Source organism: Adiantum capillus-veneris, chromosome 21 (assembly GCF_014529385.1).
Source record: "Adiantum capillus-veneris isolate H3 chromosome 21, ASM1452938v2, whole genome shotgun sequence".
Taxonomy (NCBI): domain Eukaryota; kingdom Viridiplantae; phylum Streptophyta; class Polypodiopsida; order Polypodiales; family Pteridaceae; genus Adiantum; species Adiantum capillus-veneris.
Window position 1 is genome coordinate 76443866 of NC_140951.1, and position 21470 is coordinate 76465335.

General features: G+C 39.9%; 1 protein-coding gene across 1 annotated transcript; it reads right to left on the reverse strand.

The window, feature by feature from the left end:
- Positions 1-3273: 3273 nt before the first annotated feature.
- On the reverse strand, positions 3274-15383 carry LOC147431179 (uncharacterized). The gene is made up of 5 exons (XM_086493633.1): positions 15136-15383; positions 3961-4069; positions 3777-3857; positions 3584-3688; positions 3274-3462 (listed from the first exon to the last, which is right to left on the reverse strand). The coding sequence occupies exons 1-5, from the start codon at positions 15381-15383 to the stop codon at positions 3274-3276; spliced, it is 732 nt and encodes a 243-aa protein (XP_086349759.1).
- Between the last annotated feature and the right edge of the window lie 6087 nt (positions 15384-21470).

A 21470-nucleotide genomic window follows, 5' to 3' on the forward strand; every position in this document is an offset into this window, starting at 1 on the left:
AAAATCTCAAACCCATGATTCCTGTCATGTAGCGTACGTTTCTATAAGTTCTAAATCGGCTCCCTTTGTTCAATTAAGAAAAATGTTCTTGATGTATAGAAGAAATAATTCTTGCAAACTTCTAAAATGATCCATTGGCCAGCCGCTTCAGATCTCGTGAGCCATATACTTGCCAACATGCCTCATTGGCACGTGGACAAGCTATGTGGGCTCACAAAAGCTCAAACGGCTCGCAAATGGGCCATTTTCAAATTTCAAACAAGCTGTATAACTTGTTCACATGCCTCATTGGCACGTGGGCTCCATCCGCTAAAGCTTACCGATCGACCATTTCTGAAGTCCACGACCAAAAAAAACGCTCGCGGACTACTTTGGAAACGGCCCATTGGCAAACCATTTAAGATTCTGCGATCCCACATAGCTTTTACACGTGCCAAAGAGGCATGTGGGCAAGCTATGGGACTCGCCGAGAGCTCAAACAACTGACCGATGTATTGTTTCTGAGTGTTTTTTGCTCAAGGACTTTGAGAACGATCCATATATCGATGAGTTCTTTGAGCTTTTAGCAAGCCGTATAGCTTGCCCATATGCCTCATTGGTACATGGACATTCCATGTGGGCTCACAAGAGATCAAACAGCTTGCCGATGGACCATTTCTAGAGTCCACGAAAAAAAAAACTTGTCCCTATTTCATACAAATCAGGACATGTGGGTTTAACATGAAAATAAAGAAAACTTGGTACATGTCGGTACTTGGTACTTGGTATATGTTGATACTTGGTACTTGGTACATCTCGGTACTTGGTACTTGGTCCTTGGTTTAATTTGGCTGTAGGTTCCGTAATGAAACTTCGTACTTGCAATTGGTACATGGTCCATGGTACTAATTGGTCGGTGTAACTTTGTAGTATTGTAATAAATTAACATGAAAACAATAAAACCTCTTTAGTGTTAGATTTGGTATAAGATACTTGGTACTTGGTACTTGGTATTTGATTTGGTACTTAGTACTTGCAACTTGAAACTTGGTACTTGATTTGATACAAGATATGTAGAATCTGACACTTAGCGTAAAATCTGCTACCTTTACAAAAAATATGAAAATCAAAAGCTTGTTAATACTAGAGCCTGACATAGAAACCAAGAAAACTTGTTAGTGTTGGATTTGGCAGTTGATTTAGGGTTTGGTATCAGGTTCCATAATGAAACTTGATAGTTGTAGTTGGTGCATGGTACATGGTACATGGTACATGGTACGTAACTTGAAACTTGGAGCGTATGATGCTTGTAGTTGGTGAATGGTACATGGTACGTAACTTGAAACTTGGAGCGTATGATGCTTGGTACTTTGAAACGTCATAGTTCAAATCTTCATCTTCAAAAAAACATTAGAAGCCTTTTTAACAATGTGTAAACCGACCGGGCAAAAAGCCACGGGCGGCGACCCAAACCCAGGACAACAACAACTGAATAGAATGACTAGCGTCCGTAGCGATATTTCTTTTATATTCTTAACACTAGGTTGGTAACCTAACAGGACATAAAAGTGTCCTTTTAGGGTTTTGAAAAAAACCTCCAAAACCATAGTAGATCCACTCATTTTGTAAAATCCTTTCATGAGGTTATAGTTCAAGGCCTACTACACATGGAAAAAATAAGAAACTTGTAAAATTTCTCATCTTTTGGTCACACCAAGCCTCCAAAGTTGATGGACCAATACATTTTTATCAAAACAGTCATTTCTTACGTTTTGTTGCATAAAAATAAGACTAGGGATTTTTGTAGGACTTAAGATAAATTCCCTAGTTAACTTCAATGGGTTGGTGATCAGAACATATGATTGCTTCTCACTCACTATTTTTTGTTTTGCCAAAAGAAATAGGTACAGAAAAGTTGAATTTTTACCATTCTGCAAACCTATCATCAAAGTTTCTATAGCCACGCTCAATACAAATATTATATTCATGTTTTCTTAGTTCCCTATTGTCCTTTAGGTTCATAAGGAGCCATGGAGCATGTCAAAAGAATAATACATCTCTTACCAAGGGGAATCTTGGGGACAAAGATGAAGTGCTAAATACAGCAAACATGAAAAAACTGGGTTCAACATTATGAGTTGTAGAATCCCATAGAAACTATTCAATATCTAGCCAAATTTGATCCTTATGACTAGATATGGTTACTACCTACAAAATGCATGTAGTTGTCACAAGAAACTAGCAATATTGAAAAAGCTATACTTGATATACTAGAACATTTCGTTTTCTTCTATAATTGAAAAAATCAACCATCGTTGTCTACTATGAAAAATAGGGTATTAGGTGCCCCAAAACTCAAGGAATATTATCTCTATGTTACAATATGCGACATAGAAAATCAAAACTGTATTTGGATATCATGAAAGCCACCAAAAAAATCATAGAAGAGCTAAAATTGGCTAAAAAACAGGATTTGACAATTTTTGTAATTTGGTCATAACTTACAACTTTAACATTTATTCCTCCCTAGAAGCATCAAGACATGGTAAGGACTACTAAAGATAGTTCTCTACCATTATAGACCTCACAAACATGAATTCTAGAGTGGTATAGTTGCAAAAAGTTGAAAAAAGACAAAAACAGGACCCATTTTTTCACACAGTTTAGGTTGTGAAATGTTGTGCAAGGACAATGTTAAAGATGGAATTGATATTCCAAAAAAATGTCAAGTTTTTTTCAGCTCATGAGACAATTTTCTAAACAGATAGCACCTCAAAATCCATTTTGAAACTCTTGACATAATTCAAGGAAAATGGTCACTTAACAGGACATAAAAATGTCCCAGGACATAAAAGTGTCCCATTACCAACCTAGTGTTAAAGACTTGCACAAGAGTGCTATAAGATCAAAATGCCTTAATTTTGAGAAGTAGAGCAACTAACAGACAACTTAGGACTAGGTTTCACATCCACATCATCATTTGGTAGCACAATGACAATGATTTCAATCCATCTTTAAAATATATATATATATATAAAGACAAATAAATAACATTGATATGGTTACTTAGGTTAATTATCTTATCGACAAATAATTAATTGTTTGACAATAGACAAATTCAGTGATGCAACAAACACATGTCAGTATATATCATCAGTAAGTTTATGTACATGTGTCCAAAATGTGTGGTGATCAATCCTCACATATACAAAACAAATCTCATCCTCACATACGATGTAGTAATGCACACTGAAAAATACATATATAACGATCCCAAATATGCAAAAGAAATCTCTACGCAGGATCACTATGTGATCCATCACTACTGGAAGAATCACTATCATCGGTCTCATGATCGCTAGTGCCACCACCACTGGTCCGAACCGTGGGACTACGACTGTCCCCATCTCCACGATCGTCACTATTCTGGCCAGTGATTGGGCCGCTGCTCCTCTCAGCCTCTCGACGTCGCCCCTCGGCCTCCTATCGATCCACCTCTCTCATATCAGCCTCCCCATGCTGCTACTGTATTAGTTAGTGAAATAAAAAAAGAATATATTACAGTTTTATGAAAAAAACTACAAAGAAAAACAAAGATACGTACAAGTGGATCTAGAGTGTCAGTAAGTGTCTGACACAAAGCACAGTAGCTGCAGTATGTGGCGTACTCTATCTCCTGTGACACCGGTGCACGACCATAGTCTTTCGTCTACATTACGACACAACCAAAGACTTATTAATTTTTGCATTCAATAATACTACCTTTAAAAGTTAAAATGTGAATGGTCTTTACTCACAAATGTGGCCACAAATCCATCCCGTCCCATGCGCCCTAGTCTAGATGTGTGATGTAAAGCTACTCTCTTTCTTGCTGCCTCCTAAGCAAATTTGAATAAACAAAATAACATAGATTAGAGAAAAGTTAGAATCAATCTAGGAAAGCTCATATTAATTCTAATATATATTACCAAAGGCACACACCTTTTGTTGGGGAAAATTAATGCTTAGGCGCATCTCCTTGCGGAAGAATTTCCATGTCTCCATGCAAATGGTTGCCTTTCTCTTGTTTGACGGCACCATACAATAGCGCCTGTTTATTTTTTAAATTACAATAAGTGTCAGAATATACCATATAACTATTAGACTTCAATGTTTTGTTACTTTTATTGAATCTTTTATTTTGGTCATTTGATGAATGTCTCATGTTTTTATGGTAATTGAAATCTAGATTCAGATCAATCAGAGGGTACACCACCACCTCCTCCTAGTGATAGCCGGGGTGCATAGAGTTAGAATACTGCACATGAACCCGTTTACGATGATTTCTACTATGATGAGACTATTATATGTTGGTGTGCTCGTTGTTGTGGCACGTATCACAGGCCACGACGGGAATGCTTTTCACATTAGATGACTTATGGTACTTTTGAGCAAGCACCACCACCTGAGGAGCGACATCGACCTATGGTAACTAGATTATATATGTAGGTATCTTCACTTGATGACGAGGATTAATTTACTACCAGTGGTGCATATGTCTCTCGCACACGGCACGGACATGTCATTTGTCAGTTTTGCAACTCGAGGTTTCTCAAGATCCTCTACCTCCTCCATTGGAGGCTGAGATGGGTGGAGATCATCCGTTGCCTACTCATTTACAGGATCTAGTATAGAGCTACGATCGTAGACGATACGAAGGCTGGCAAGGAGGACCACTTCCTTCAGATGGAGTGGTTTTTGGCTTTTGGGGCAATCTCTACATGATTGCTCCGTCCACCATCAGTGGAGCGGGACGAGGCGTCTTTATTGCACAGGATTTGCATGTGCCCCCTCATTCAGAGGTCACCCTTGTGTCTTTTTGTGGACCTATATATAGATGGGGTCCATGGCATCAACTCACTCGCTACATCCAGAGCATGACTACTTATGGATTATGTCTCAATGGAGCCTCTCTTTCTGCTAGAGGGATTACACATGCAGAAGGCCAAAGACTCTATGTTGAGGGAAGACCTTACTCTCAAGGAAACATAGCATGTTTAATCAATAGTATTCGAGGGAGAAGTGCAAGAACCAATTGCACATTTGTGGAGTGTGAGAATAGTCATGAACCAAGACACATGACTAGGGATGTACCAAGATATATAGTTGTCCATGCTATTAAATCATTATGTGTTGGTGATAAATTGTTAGTCAATTATGGATGGCGTAGACCTCCACGAGCACCCTTAACACTAGGTTGGTAATGGGACACTTTTATGTCCTGGGACACTTTTATGTTCTGTGAAGTGACCATTTTCCTTGAATTATTTCAAGAGTTTCAAAATGGATTTGGAGGTGCTATCTGTCTACAAAGTTGTCCCATGAGCTGAAAAAAACTTGACATTTTTTTGGAATATCAATTCCATCTTTAACCTTGTCCTTGCACAACATTTCACAACCTAAACTGTGTGAAAAAACGGGTCCTGTTTTTGGCTTTTTTCAACTTTTTGCAACTATACCACTCTAGAATTCATTTTTGTGAGGTCTATAATGCTAGAGAACTATCTTTAGTAGTCCTCAACATGTCCTGATGCTTCTAGGGAGAAATAGATGTTAAAGTTGTAAGTTATGACCAAATTACAAAAATTGTCAAATCTTGTTTTTTAGCAAATTTTAGCTCTTCTATGATTTTTTTGGTGGCTTTCATGATATCCAAATGCAGTTTTGATTCTCTATGTCGCATATTGTAACATAAAGCTAATATTCCTTGAGTTTTGGGGCACCTAATACCCTATTTTGCATAGTAGACAACGATGGTTGATTTTTTCAATTATACAAGGAAACGAAACATTCTAGTATATCAAGTATAGCTTTTTCAATATTGTTAGTTTCTTGTGACAACTACATGCATTTTGTAGGTAGTAACCATATCTAGTCATAAGGATCAAATTTGGCTAGATATTGAATATTTTCTATGGGATTCTACAACTCATAATGTTGAACCCAGTTTTTTCATGTTTGTTGTATTTAGCACTTCATCTTTGTCCCCAAGATTCCCCTTGGTAAGAGATGTATTATTCTTTTGACATGCTCCATGGCTCCTTATGAACCTAAAGGACAATAGGGAACTAAGAAAACATGCATATATTATTTGTATTGAGCGTGGCTATAGAAACTTTGATGATAGGTTTGCAGAATGGTAAAAATTCAACTTTTTTGTAGCTATTTCTTTTGGCAAAACAAAAAATAGTGACTGAGAAGCAATCATATGTTCTGATCACCAGCCCATTGAAGTTAACTAGGGAATTTATCTCAAGTCCTACAAAAATCCCTAATCTTATTTTCATGCAACAAAACGTAAGAAATGACTGTTTTGATGAAAATGTACTGGTCCATCAACTTTGGAGGCTTGGTGTGACCAAAAGATGAGAAATTTTACAAGTTTCTTATTTTTTCCATGTGTAGTAGGCCTTGAACTATAACCTCTTGAAAGGATTTTACAAAATGAGTGGATCTACTATGGTTTTGGAGGTTTTTTTCAAAACCCTGAAAGGACACTTTTATGTCCTGTTAGGTTACCAACCTAGTGTTAAGAGCTCATTGTATACAATTCCTAATGTTATTTTGAACTCTTGTACCCTAATTCTACACTTTAATTTGCATTACGTTTCGTACTGTCGCTAATTAATTTTGATATTATTTTTTGTTGTCTCCAAATGTTATTGAATTCCATGCACATCTCTCTCTCCTTGTATATATAAGCATGCTATTGATACAATCTTATTTACCTTCAAATATGCAGATTCCAAATTATGACATCGATAACGTCACAAAGCAACATTCACATGACATATCTCAAATGTCAATAGAGTGCATGAGGATCCTACGCAGAAGTGATCCTAATACGTATGCAAGACTAAAGGAACAATATTCTAAGGACTTTAATGGACGTGATGATATCTTTGATAATGACGATGGCATGGCTGATTTTATTGAGGATTGGCATCAAAATGATAGTGTGAGTGATATTCCTAACAACGAAAAGTATCTTTGAGAAGAAGCTCTAAAGAATATCTACGAAGGAAGCCAACTGACACGACTAAGTACAAGCTTATTTATTCTTAATCTTCAAAACCATTTTGGATGGAGTAATGTATCCGTTTCAACACTATTGAAGTATGTATACATCTAACATATTTGTTTGCTACACTCTAAACATTGGTCCTTGTTATTGATCATATTTTTAATCAACTTGTAGGCTAGTCTCTCAAAAGTTCTTGCCGACAAGAAATTCCCTTCCTGCATCACACGATGAGGTGAAGAAGATGATAAGGAGTCTTGGACTTGACTATTCTTCTATAAATGCATATCCCAACAATTGTATTTTATATAGACATCAGTACCAGGACAATGTGACGTGCCCAAAATGTCAAACGCCTTGTTGTAAAGACGAGCAAGGTAAGGTCCCTAGAAAGGTATTGAGACATTTTCCCTTGGCTCCACGTATAAAACATATGTTTCAAAGTCTCGAATTAGCTAAGCTTATGACATGGGGAGAGGAGCACAAGAGCAAAGATGGAGTAATGCGAATTCTGCAGGATAGTCCTACGTTTGAGCATATTGATTTTCTATGGCCAGATTTTGCAAAAGAATCACGCGATTTAAAGATGGGTGCATTAGATGGTGTGAATCCATTTTCTATAAAATCAAGTAAATGGTCTACATGGCCGGTGGTAGTTATTAACTATAATCTACCCCCATATCTTAGTATTAAGAACGAGCATTTAATGCTCTCACTCTTAATCCCAAGAAAGCGACAAGTTAAAGACCTGAATGTATATTTGGCTCCTCTCATTGACGATCTTCAAGATTTGTGGAGAGGGATTGATGTCGTGGATATGTCAAGAAGCATTGGTGAAAGATAGTTCATTGTTCGTGGGATTTTAGCATGGACTCTCCACGACTTTCCAGGATATGGTTTTTGCTCAAGTAAATGGTTTAGATATATACATTTTCTCATATGTTTTTCGTATATTTATTGTGCTAATAATATTTGTTATGTTTTTCATGCAGAAATATGTACCCAAGGGTTATAAAGCTTGTCCTGTGTGTGGTGATTGGTTGCAATCAACTTATAGCAAAAACCTCAACAAAAATATATATCTTCGACACATACGATTTTTACCTGAAGAGCATCATCTACAAAATAGAAGGCAAGCCATACATTTCAACGGGAAGGTAGAAGAAGGGAAATGTCCAATATCAAACACACCAAAGGATTGGTATCTAAAGTGGACTGTTGGACCCTCTATCGATCCGGAGTCGGAGATCATAAGCAGTGATGATGATGACGCTGTGAAGGTGCGAGCCAGAGGAAAACATTCCTTGGCTCAAAGTCCTTCGATATGGTACACTTTGGAATATTGAAAGAATTTGAAGATATGTCATCTTATTGATCTTATGCATATATTTAAGAACATTGGTCATTCGTTATGGCAACACCTTGTTAGCTTGAAAGACACAGTGGAAGCAAGAAATGACTTAAAGGATCAAAACTTAAAGCCTAATCTATGGCCACTTTCTAATGAAACTAGACGTGACACAACCTATGAGCCTGCCCTATGGGTACTCAGTGCAGAAGAGGTGCAGACTATCAACAAGAGGATTCAATTGATTCGTACGCCTACAGGATATGGAGCATCTTGTTGAAACATGCTCACTTTAGATGACAAGAGCTTGTCTGGTTTAAAAACACATGATTGGCACAATTTTGTGAAGGTAATGTTTTATCAATCTTCGTAAGTATTTTATTTTCTTGCATGTTTTGTTGATTAGATTAATCATGTATACATCATGTTCTACCCCTTGTTATTGATGGATGTACTACCCAAGGAGTCCGAGACGTAATATATTCCTTTGGATCGCTTGTAAGGTATTTATCGCTCATTAAATTTTAATGTAAAATTTTAGTTGATAAGTTCTTCATTCAAATATAACTTTAATATCTTCTTTATTTTATTGATAGATGGATTACATCGAAAGAAATTGACAAAGGGTTAATTCCACAAAAGAAGCGTGAATGTATAGAGCCTCTTTGTTTAATGGAGAAGGAACTTCCAACCTCCTTTTTTGATATCCAAGTTCATCTGCTAATCCATCTAGTGGATGAGATAGAGCTTGCTGGTGTTGTTTCTACTCAATGTATGTTTTGGGCCAAGAGATTTATGGGAGTACTGAAAGGTTATGTATGTCAAAAAGCAAGACCAGAGGGTTCTATGGTAGAAGGATGGATGCTTGAAGAATGCATGTATTACGTTTGTGAATATCTTGAGCAAACCGATTTTGAAGCCCCACGTGTATGGACAAATGAGTTTTCTTCTACCATGTCAGACGAGGTATTGTCTGGTAAGGGAGTCCCTTTTCGACTTAAGATCCAAGATAATTTGGATATTTCTACTTTCATTGTCTATAATAGCGAATGCATGCAACAATTTGTTGAGGAGTACGAGGAGAAACTTGCGAACCAACGAGTTGACAGACGTAAAAACAGGAGATCTAGACGTCAAACCAACGTAAATAACATCGAAGACGTACCTACTTTCATGGATTGGTTATACACTCGTATGCAATGGGCGGATAGAGATCATGAGATAATCTCAAGGGAACAGAGAGAGTTTATGATCGGATGTGAAAGAAAGGTAACTTTTGGGTTTTGAAAATTTTAAACTAAACAAGCAATATTCCTTTTTTTCTTATATCATTTATATATTGATCTAGGCTCGAATGTATACAAACATGTGGGCTTATGGTCAACATCTTCGAATAAAAGCTATTGACGACTCACGTCTAACTCAAGATTCTTTCGTTGTTGCCTCCTTCAAGAAATTATCACGTGCAAGTTCAAGAGACACAAATCTTGTTGATAGTGAACTGGGTTATGTGGGAACCATATATAATCGGCATTTATGAAATATCGTATCGGATCTTCAAACAGGTGAATGAAATCCCTCTTCACACACAATGACATGAAAATTTCTTGAAGTTATACATAATTCTAAAGTTTTGATTCATGCATTTTGACAGGTGATTCTGAAGGTGGATTGGTTTCGTGCCGAGTATTGGTTTCGTGCCGAGTATAAAGGCAATAGTGCCACAATGAGAAGAGAACCGTCCAAATTTTGGTCCGTCGACTCCTCAAAGTTAATGCGTGCAACAAGAGAGCCTTACATTCTGCCAACTCATGTTGAGCAAGCATTCTTTTAGAAGAACCCAAATTCTCATCCATGGTGGCAAGTTGTGCATGTCCAGCCTAGAGGTCGTCAGTTGTTTGATAGCGTTGACCGTGAGGAAGCAAATTAGGATGAATTGGTAACATCCTTGAATGTAGACACATCCATGTTAGAGACATGTATAATTTCCCTTGCCAATCATGATGACATTGTAGATGATCAACCATCCGTACTCTGACACTACAGACACCGAAGAGGAAGAAATAGTGGATGTCGAGCACATGGAGGAAATGAATGTCAACACAGATTGAATGGCAGAGGAGTTTGAAGAAGTAAACAAAGATAATGAAGATGAGATTTTATTGACGGCGGTTAATCTCACAGATGACAATGAGGACTATTAGCCGTGCGTATCAACTCACAAATCAACCTATATTGGGTAAGATTTAATCTCACAGTAATTCATTTTGTTAAGTAATGATTTTTATTCTTTTGAAATCTTACTAATAAGGGTGGGTCGTGGGGAGGTTCGTGGTGATAGCCTCATATGGCTAGTGTCAAGGTTCGATTCCCTTCAGACTCATTTTTCTTTTTGTAGCTATGTACAAGGTAATCAAAACACGCCACTGCCCAAGATACGAGGACACTGCCACCGACAGTGAAGCCCATCTGAAAAGCTTAGCATTTTTGCATGACAGATCAGCCTTGGCATTTTTGCATTGCAAATCAGCCCCAACAGCACAGCAAAAGACAGATCAGCCATATCGTTAGCAGATTCCACAGCAAGATAGCAGATCAGCCCTAGCGTTTTTGCATCAGCATAACCATCCAGCATTTTGTAGATCTACCGTGTGACGGAACCCAGATCTAGACCAACGTTTTCAATTTTCAGCACAATCAGACTCCGTCGTAAAATCATCGAACCTCGCAGAACTCACCTTCCCGCAACAGTTTCTCGTTGCATGGTCAGATCCATGAGCGTTTGCAGTTTCAATCCAAATAACGTAGATTTCAGCATCTGCGTTTTCAGCGCATCGTCGATGCATCGTCGCCATTGATATAGAGTCAAAATTCAGTGGGGTGGATAAAGATTCGCAGATTTCAGCCATAGCATTTTTCATATTCCGGCCCGTCTCATTGTCGTCCTCATCTTCGTCAACATTGTCAGCAAGTCCATAGCATATGATTGTTTGCGTTGTGCTTAAGATGACTGCTCCGAACTGTGCTCAAGGTTTCTTTTTAGTTCTTGTGGAAGGGAGAGCCTTCCGTTCTTAATGGAAAGTTCTATGATTACAAACAAAGTCAATGGACACTGTACGTGCAAGTGTACAAGACTGAGAGAGAAGAGAGATACGACACCAGAGACATTGTAAAACCCTCCTCCGAAGGCCCCACTCTCGTCGGCGAGAGTGGTCTACTATTGATTGCACAAAGTGGTACAATGCGGATGCAATGGACTGATGCAACTTCGGACTATGCCAGTGACGACGACGGTGATGACGATGACGACTTTAGGGCTGAAATATGTGGTCTTCTATCTCCTGAATTTCGAGACTGTTTCGGTGGCTGAAAATGACTGTTTTGGCTGCATTTTTGAGGGCTGAAAATGGAGATCTTCTGCAACCAACTAGGGCTGATTTGGGGCTGTTAAAAACGCTGATCTGCTGCATTTTTATACTGCTTGTATAGCTTCCCTTCTCGAGTGTGGCTTGTATAGCTTCCCTCCGCAAGGGTGATCACCCGAGGTAGAGACCTCTCGTCAGCCAAGGGCCCTTGAGGTCGCGCCTCACAAAGTCGACTCAAGAGGACGATTGACTGTGGAGGGTCTCGGAACCCGCCTATGCATTGAGACCCGTAACACTCTCCCCGCCTACGAGAGAGCTCGATGTCCTCATCGAGTATATTCGATTTGAGCAAAATTGTAGCCTTGTCCCTACTGTCTACTTTAACCGAGCAAGCTGCCCACTCTTTCCAAGAAACCATCCAAGGAAATTTTGTTGTCCCCTGTTTGAGCTGAAGACCCTATCTGCTGTCTTTGTACTCTCCCAACCATGCGTCATCATCGCACGCCAGGGACTAGATCGCATAATCAGGGATGTACCACAACTAGGAGGTATCAGGTTGAGTCGGAGGGCCAGCAAACAACTAAGGAGCACGGTGAGATATCCAGGTACAAGAAGAACAACATGTTGGGGCAGGTTATGTATGGCCGACCCTCGAAGAGACCGGCGAGCCTCGAAGAGACGGGCAAGCCACTGAGTGTGAATGCAACACGACTACACGTTGGAAGAGGGCCGGCTTCGATGAGCACCAGCCTGCCTTTCATTTGGGGAGCTGTGTTGTGCAAGTGATTAGGCACATGCTATTATACCTTTACTGGTACTGGCCCAAATGGGGTTATTCCACACTGGGCAGCAGGCTGTATGCGAGGAAATTTTGGATGAGATTACTAGCAGGCCTACGGGCATGGGGTCCCCAAGTAAGTAGTGGGGGCACACTGATGACGGTTATGCTACTGGTATGGTTGGCACTTCATGGAGGTTGCAGTCAAGGGCGATGCAAAGGGAGGAATTCCAACGGGGAGAAAATGTTGTAGAGAATCACTCAGGACATACCTGAGGGCGTGACGAATGTGCAGGGGTGGGCGTTGTCATCAGCCATAGATACACGATGGATCCCTCCACTTCGCAAGCACTGTGAATGTTCGGAGATGAGCTGGTATGATGTCGAGTCCACCTGACTCGCTCCGCATCCTCTTGCAACCTGTCTTGTCGCGGTGGGATCCAACGGCCATTTGTGGCCTGCATTCGTGCCAGTACTAGTCTTGCTACATTTCGTCTACTGTCAGAACCAGCAACGGCTCTAACCCTTCGCTTAATCCCACATCGGCCAAGTATATTCGAGTGTGCTCTCAGCTCAGCACCTCCACGCATTCGGGTCATTCTGTAAACAAATGCATCCTCGCATGGGTAACCTTCTCCCGGGTCCCATATGCATATCTTCACCTCTAGTAGGTCACTATCGACAACCACAAGCATCCTTGCTTGCCACACATGACTCAGGTAGTCGCATTTTTTAACACCCATCATCGAACCATGTGGCGAACTGTAACCACGTGGCGATTAATCCCACTGGGTTTTCCTCAGCTAGCTTATGGCTTGCATACGCTAGTCTATAAGGCCCCTTCAGGGAAATTCCCAATCGGGTCTCCATGACCTCCTTTGTGACCGGCACCACTGTCAATTCATAACCCCAGTCACACCTTGCTGTACCTCGCACCTCAATGACCACTTGCATCACTGTCGCACTCATCACTACCGGCATATCCCTGCTCGTTTCTCCCAAAGTTGCGGGGAATTTGACCACCTTTTCCGGGTAATCCCACAATCATCCTTCCCATGTGTGCTCCAAGCCAGTAGGCTTGTTGCTGACCTTCCTGTTTTCCCGACCGCCATCTGGTCCAAGCTATTTGCTGCCATATTGTGAACACCATTTACTGAGGGGTTCGGCCTCATGCACACACCCCAACTCAGCGCTATACCGTAGGTTATACGCATATCAGCAGACCCTGCCTGGCTCACATCTGTTATCTTCACTTCACAATCAAGCATCACGACCACAATGCCACATTCCACGTTTTCCACATCTCCTCTCAATTCTTCGCATACGAATGGCTATCGCCACGGATTTCCACAATACCCTTCTCGCGCAATTCGAAGGTAGAAGCCTGTAGGTCGCTGCATGTTGCATGCTCCAGCTCTCCCCTCTCGTGTGGGGGATAGGAGTCTGCAAGGTTCACTTGGTGCTCCTCCTCAATTTATTCACTAGTACAATACCCACCATTTACGTATAACTTGCAAGCCAACAACTCCACATCCAACACGGTATGACTAGCACTACTTCCAGTTCCTGCAATAGTTTTCCTCATAACGGGCATCAACATAGCCGGGAAACATCGCACCCAATTTCTTCGTCAACTCTTCCTCACTCATGCATTCTTCTCCTTCGTCCACACACAGGAAATCCATACATTCTTCTCCTTCGTCCATACACGGGGCATCTGTCTCCTTCTCTTCTTTTGCTTGTTTTTCCTCTTTGCTTAGCTTGGCATGCATCATCAACACCTTTTCAAAAAACCAGGTCATCACTTGCTCTTGCCGACGCAGCTCAGCATCCATAAGCATTTTCTTTCTCTCGAGCTCTTTTCTCGTTCTTCTACTTTCCAGCCGCATCGCCTCTACATCCTTGTAGTAACTGTTAGTCGTCCTTGAGAGTGTATGAGTCGAGGTGTGCATAGCCTTTTGCACCGCATCCCAGTCATATCCTGGTTTTCCTTCGCTCCATCCAGCAAAGCGTTCCCTCACGCGTCGTATCGCTCTTTCAAAGCATAAGAGGGCAACCTCCACGTTGAACCATGCGTTCAGTGAGGCCATATCCAAAAGCTTGAAAAAACAGATTGGCCCTTAAAACAGTAGAATCAGTCACACCACTTCTCCTATGAAATTGCAGCTATGAAGTCACTTAGCGTAGATGCATATCCATCGACAGCAGAAGCTCAGCAACCTAGCTTTTTTGGAGACCCATCACCTAGTGTTTTTGACAGTTTTCAGCAACAATGAAATAGCAGCAGATTGAGCCCCTAAAGAGTAGCACATTCAGCCCCAAGAAACCTCAGTTTTCAGCCCTAAACCTGCAGATTTTCAGCGTCAAAGACCTACAGAACAATCCCAGAATCAGCGTTTTTGGAGATAGTCGCATATTTCAGCCCATAGCATTTTTGGACAGCAGATACGAGATTGCAGATTTCAGCCCTTTGGACGGTGTAGTCATCCCCTTCTTCATTGCCGACATAGCCTAGACTTGCATCAATTCCATGCATTCAGCATATATTAAGATTTCTATATTAAAAAAAGAATGACATTACTGCTTTATCAATCGAGAAGATTACCGATGTGCTATGGTCTGATCTGCATGAGAGGAAGTCTCCACTTCTGTGTGTGGCTGGGAGGATGTATCCTCTCCAGGATGTACGAGCAAACTGAATCGCCCAAGAAACTCGATGGAGCTGTCTAAACTGGCTTCATCCATCTCCATATAATCTGACATAGCCTCCGTCAAAGCCTCTCCTGATAGTCCAGTGGTACGTAGCAAAGTCTTGATGAACATCAACTTCACTCTATGACCTTGGTCACTCATCGTATCTGTATATTTAAAACAAACCATATGTCAGACTAACACAAACATCGTATCTGCATGTAACATGCATCAATGCAAGTAAAAATATTAATAGATCAAGAATCTATAGATGAGGTCGAAGCAACCATGAATGGAGTGGACTACAACAAAATAGATCATACAAAAATGCTACAGATGCTTCAAAAGGTTATGAATCAAAGGCAAGATCAGGTAGAAAAACTAAAAGAGAAACACGTTTAGTAACAAATTCAATGCAAGAGTAAGCTACATGAGAGATTTGATGGTTTGTGGTCGAATGCAGCACGAGCTTATAACCACATGGCAGATGTGGACAAAATGAAGCAGACCTGGATGTATTCTTGGAAAGGACTCAACATGAGCTATATGTTGTTGTTGGCAGCGCTTTTGCTTTCGCTACCTACTCTCACATAGTATCAGACGCTAAGGTTCTTCTCCTAAGCCGACCATCCCCTACTGATTTCTTCCGTCATGAAAAACTCCCTCAAAACTGAGATCGCTCCCCCTTGGTGGCTGTGTTTTCTACAAACAACAGCGTTTTCACCTCTCAGGCTACGTTTTCTGTGCTATGGAGCCACATCACCATCGCTACTCCCTTCTCTCTCATCCCTGAAGGGATTACCCCAGCCATCGCTAGTCCTAGGAATACGTTGTAGCACGACCTAATCGCAACCCACACAAAATTATCAAATCCATGGATCCGGAACCCCGGCTAGGGCATGGAAGCACGAGCCTAGGATGAATGGAATAGAGGATTCAAGAGATCACCTCTCCATTGAAAGTAGATATTAGCCATGGCAAGACTAACTCTAAACCTACTCTATTCACTAATCAATTAATCTCCTACACACATCAAGCCCACCGAAGTCCAACTTGCCATAGACTAGAAACCCCGAGCACACTAATGACAAGCACACACTAATTACCACATGTCAATTAAGGCACTTCATCAATAGCTTACACACACAAGGTGAATGGTGCTAGAGCTTCATAGAACCTATCTACACACACAAGCAAAGAATAGGGCACACACACAAATTACAAGACTAGGACCCAACTTAATCAACCTAATTTGTGTCGTTAAATATCGCAAATCAATTGCTCGTAGAGAGATAAGAGTGGTTACTAGCAAGAAGTACATACATCTCTCAAATCTAGAATAATGAAAGTGTAATACTACTTCATGACAATATAAAATATAGAGAAGAAGAGACTAATGAGAAAATAAGAATTAGATTAATCAAGAAGAGCTTACTCTAACTACAATGGTTAACACTAGCCTCTCAAGCATAGACATTAACATCAAGGCTAGGCCAAAGAGTGAACACTCTAGAGAGAGGGAGCTCTCAAAAGTGGATCCTCAAGAGTGGATACTCAAGAATGAATCCTCCTTGCCTCAAGCATTTCTTTTAAGGGCTTTCACCACAATCCCTTCTAGTATGGGTTTAAGCTTGAGCCCTCAAACTACTATATACAACTTTGGAACTCCAAGTGAGCCCAAGACTTTACAAAGTGTGTAGCCTGTGCTAGCTGCTGCTAACATTCCCCCCTTCTTAATTTGGCACACGTCCTCCTGTGCCGGTGAAGCAAGACACGGTGACGTAGTAGAAAGAAAGTCCATGGAAGAAATGTTGAGCTGCAAAACATAAGAACAAGTAATGAAAATCAAAGGCCAACAAGGATACAAACACGAAGTACAATGAACAATCATGCAAAGTAAAATTTTTGCTTCCAAAAGATGGGTGAATCATAGTCAAAATAGACAACATAAAGCAAAACAGACACCTATACTATTGTGAAGATTAAACCACTTGAAATTTCAATTTTATGCATGAAACACAAGCATCAATTGTGACCCTAGGCTAATTCAAGTTCATAAACCTCCTAGCATAAAAACTATGTGAACAATTTTAATAAACCATTCAAGTCTATCATGTCTATGGGCTTAAAAAAATCTCCTAATCTATTAGTACATTGTCAAAGCTTTTGAAGCTCATGGAAGTTTTGTTTTGTTTTTTTTATTTATTGAAAAAGTACACCACAATCAAAAGGCTACCACCCCAAGGCAAGTCTAGGTGCGACTCTCGGCTCCTTGAACCCTCAAGAAGGTATTCCAAAAGCCTACTAGCATACCAAGGCAACGGTTAACCCCTATCAGCCCAGGGCATCGGTTTAGGGCCTTCACCAAGCGAGTCAAGGTGATTCCCCTCGTCTGCCAAGTGCGAATAAGGAAATAGGCCTCACATAGACACAACATAACATATAAATTTTCTTTTCATGTGTCTAGTAACAATTTGCTACTTTTTCTTGACACTTTTTTTCTTCATTGATTCATTTTTTTTAGCATTTTTTCACTTTCATTATGACATTCTTTATGTCAATAGGACTAAAGAGACTAAAGACTAATCATAGCCCTAGGTCATGTTAAAAATGAGTGGAGTATTAAGACTATTACTAAGAGTCTAAGGCTAATGAGAAATGAATCTACATTAACCTAAGGTCAAGGAAAATTACTTATGATTAGCACACATAAAACCTAATTTCTTTGATGAGTTAATTTTCACAAAGCAAAGTGTTGAAACTTCAGGATGCCTAGCTTTTGAACATGAAAAAACCATAGCTTAGAAGCAAAATTTCACTTAAACCGAGCAAGAGAATGGAGAGATGAACAAAGAGAAAAATCATGGAAGGACTACACCTATTCATGCTCTTTTGAGAATCCTTGAGCAAGCATCCTTTGTGTAGAGAAGTCTCTTGATCTTTTATTACAATCCAAGCTTTTTGAAGCTAAGTGTAAGCACAAGCTACAAGATCCAATTATTGAAAGCCAAAAGCACACCAAAAACATTATTGAAAACCTAAAGCTAGGGTCTTGCATACCCAAATTTGCCAAAGGGAAAAAACCCAAGGGAAAAAAATGCCTTTGGTTATGCACATGATGCTCTTTGATAGCAAATTTATGCATACATATCAACAATGAGAGAGGCAAAATGCTTAAAGCAAATTTTGCAATTTTTACCATGTCTCATGCATGATTCAAAGGTTGATTAATTTCTAGCTCAATGAAATATGGAGTTAAAAACAAGCCAAGAGATGAAAATAATACAACTTTGATGAAATGATGTGGCTCTTTAAAGCCGAATTTTACAATTTAAAGCTTTCCAAAAAGCTGGCTAACAACTATCTCACATGAAATTTTCAATTTTTTAGAGCAATCTATGAGCTAGAGATGACTGCAACTTGATGAAATGAAAATGAATGCCTCTCAATAGCCAAATTATGTACTTGAAATTAAGCTCAAAAAAGTTGGCTAAACACTAGCTCAAAATGAAAACGTTTTAACTTTTGACCAAGCTATGAGCTATCATGTATACAACTTTAAATCCAAAGGAATGGAATGTCTCTAAGTAGCCAAATTTTGCAATATTGCAATGATAACCCCTTCTTGGATCATTTGGAATCCCACTTTGCCAATCACTCTTCACAATGAATCTCAATTGTTAGTGCCAAAGAATTTGAACATGCACATCAAGCACCAAAAAATATCGAGCTCAATCATAAATTCAAAATGGTATCTTATGGCCCTTTGAACAATCTCAATGGTTAGTGCCATGCCGTGATTTTTTCATCCAAACTATGGACAAAAAATGTAGCAAGCCAAGTTCAATTTTTTACTCACATTCTCGACCAAGCATGAATGTATCATCAATGTAACTCTCAAACGAAGCTTACATGCATGTCACACATAATTTTTTTCATTTAGTGCAATAATAATGTCAATCAAGCCAAGCACTAAACCCCGTTTTGCAGAAGCCAACCATTAGTGAAAAATATGATCATTTGTGCATAGAAATTATCACACAATCAAAGCACTTAATGCTCTTATGTAGCAATTATGACGTACAAAGCAAGAAGAAGGAGAGAATGATATTGGTCAATGGCCATATACAAAGATCAATTGATCATACTCTCATGCCTCCTCTAACACACAAAACAGAAATGAGATCGTCATCACAGAAAGGGATCTTCCTTTTTAATGCCTTCTTGAGTAATCCTTCACGGTTAATATACATAATCGATAATTGTTAGCTACGATGATACGATATATCGGCTCTGCATAGCCAAATGATGAATCTCCCCCTCATTTAATAAAAACTCAAGAATCACATTTTCAAAATAGAAATTAGTGCATTAAAGCACTTTGGCAGTGAAATTGAACACAAGATCAACCATGTGGACACCCTCTTCATTTGTTGATCCCGCTTTTAAGCATTCTTTAATTTCTCTTTCGGCCCAATCTTAAACTGAAAATTATTTCTATTTTGATGACCAATTGTCATCATAAGTTCATTCAACACCCCCCAATATTTCTTAATGTATATCAAGCTCAAAAAGGAGGCATTGGTGGGAAGCCATTTTAAAACATGTCTTTTAGTTTTATCCGATTTTTTTATTTATTTAAAATGTGACCAGCAAGCAGGTTCGTGAGGTACAGATGGCAAGATTTTGTTGGTGTTAATGTGCGCAGTACTATCTGTGGCCTCAGGTGTAGGCAGAGTCAAGTTGAGGATCGAGAGGGACTCATTTAAGGCGCCTTCGCGAGGCAAATACAACAAAGCAAGGACTTTTTGACTCGGGATCTAGCATAACAGTAGGGGTCACTGGGCTAGGGCCGCAACCTGCTAGAGCATGGTCAACAAGAGCATCACCAGGCACGTGCTGGGAGCTCTCATTGTAGGCTTGGCGGGGAATGCCGTTTGTGTGTGTACGCTTGTTGCACTGAATCAGGACTCGCCACTAGTGTGAAGCGGTTTCTCTTATTGTTTTTTTCTATACTACAAGCAGTTAAGAGGGCTCCCCCATAGACCCTCTAAAGGTGCTATTAGAGGGCCCTGCAAAAAAATAATTTGAGCCTCATAGGGTTATGGAAAAGTAAAGGGTACTTCACCTAAAAGGTAGCACAAAAGTTTTAGGGGGTCCTTCTACCACCCCCTACATTTCAAAAATGCCATTACAACTTGCCATAGAAGGTTAACAAGTCAAAAGTGAAGGTGTGCTCTGATATTCCTTGCACAGTCCACTGGAAAACCTATTATCAAAGGGCATATGGGCACACAATGAAATTTTGAAAAGGCCCTTCAAACTTCAGAGGGCCCTTTTTTAAATTGTTTTTTTAAAGGGTGTATGGGGGAGCCCTCTAAAAACAAACAGTTCCAGGGCCCTTGATATGTGAAAGTGTGTGTGTGTGTGTGTGTGTGTGTGTGAGTTGACTGCAAAGCCAGAGTACCCGATGGTGCATCAGAGAAGCAACACTTTATGTTGGAAAAGAGCAGCGGCGGCTACTAATTGGCTAGTGGACACAACCTCCCATCATCCCATGACACGAGAGAGAGAGAGAGAGAGAGAGAGAGAGAGAGAGAGAGAGAGAGTGAGAGAGTCCAAAAGTAATTATCAGTGTGTGTTGTTTTGTGTGGGTGTGTGTTTGTCTTGTACTACATTCAATAGCCGACCTTGGTTTGGCTTTCAATTGAAAAAGCGTGTGTGTGTATATTTGGGAGCTACGAGCCAGGGGAGACATTTATGTCTTGGCGCATGGCATTGTGCACGCCAGATGAGAGTATGCAGAGCACAAGTCATACCCAACATGCAATTGATTTTGAGGTTAGGCCATACGAAGCAAAGCAAGCATTATTGGCCCCAAAAATACAGCGCTAGCTTTTGTTTGTTTTTTTTAATAATCTAAATTGTCAAATATTAATCCATTTGTGTCAAGCATCAATCTTAGTTAAAATCGAAAAAGCAATGAAGTGTCAAATATTTCCAATTTTCATTGATCGAGAGTTGCCAATTGTATTCTCAATTCTTCAAGCATGCCTCATGGCCTCCCATGATTCGATTGAGAAAGCATGAATTTTAACACTTTTAAGCTACAACTCATCTTGGATTTTAAATTCCTTTGCATTCCATAACTTCCACTAGTGCACATACAAGGTGAAGTACTCCTTAAGAAGTTATCATCTTCGTTTTACTAGCACACAATCATTCTCAATCAATCATGCAATTCAATGA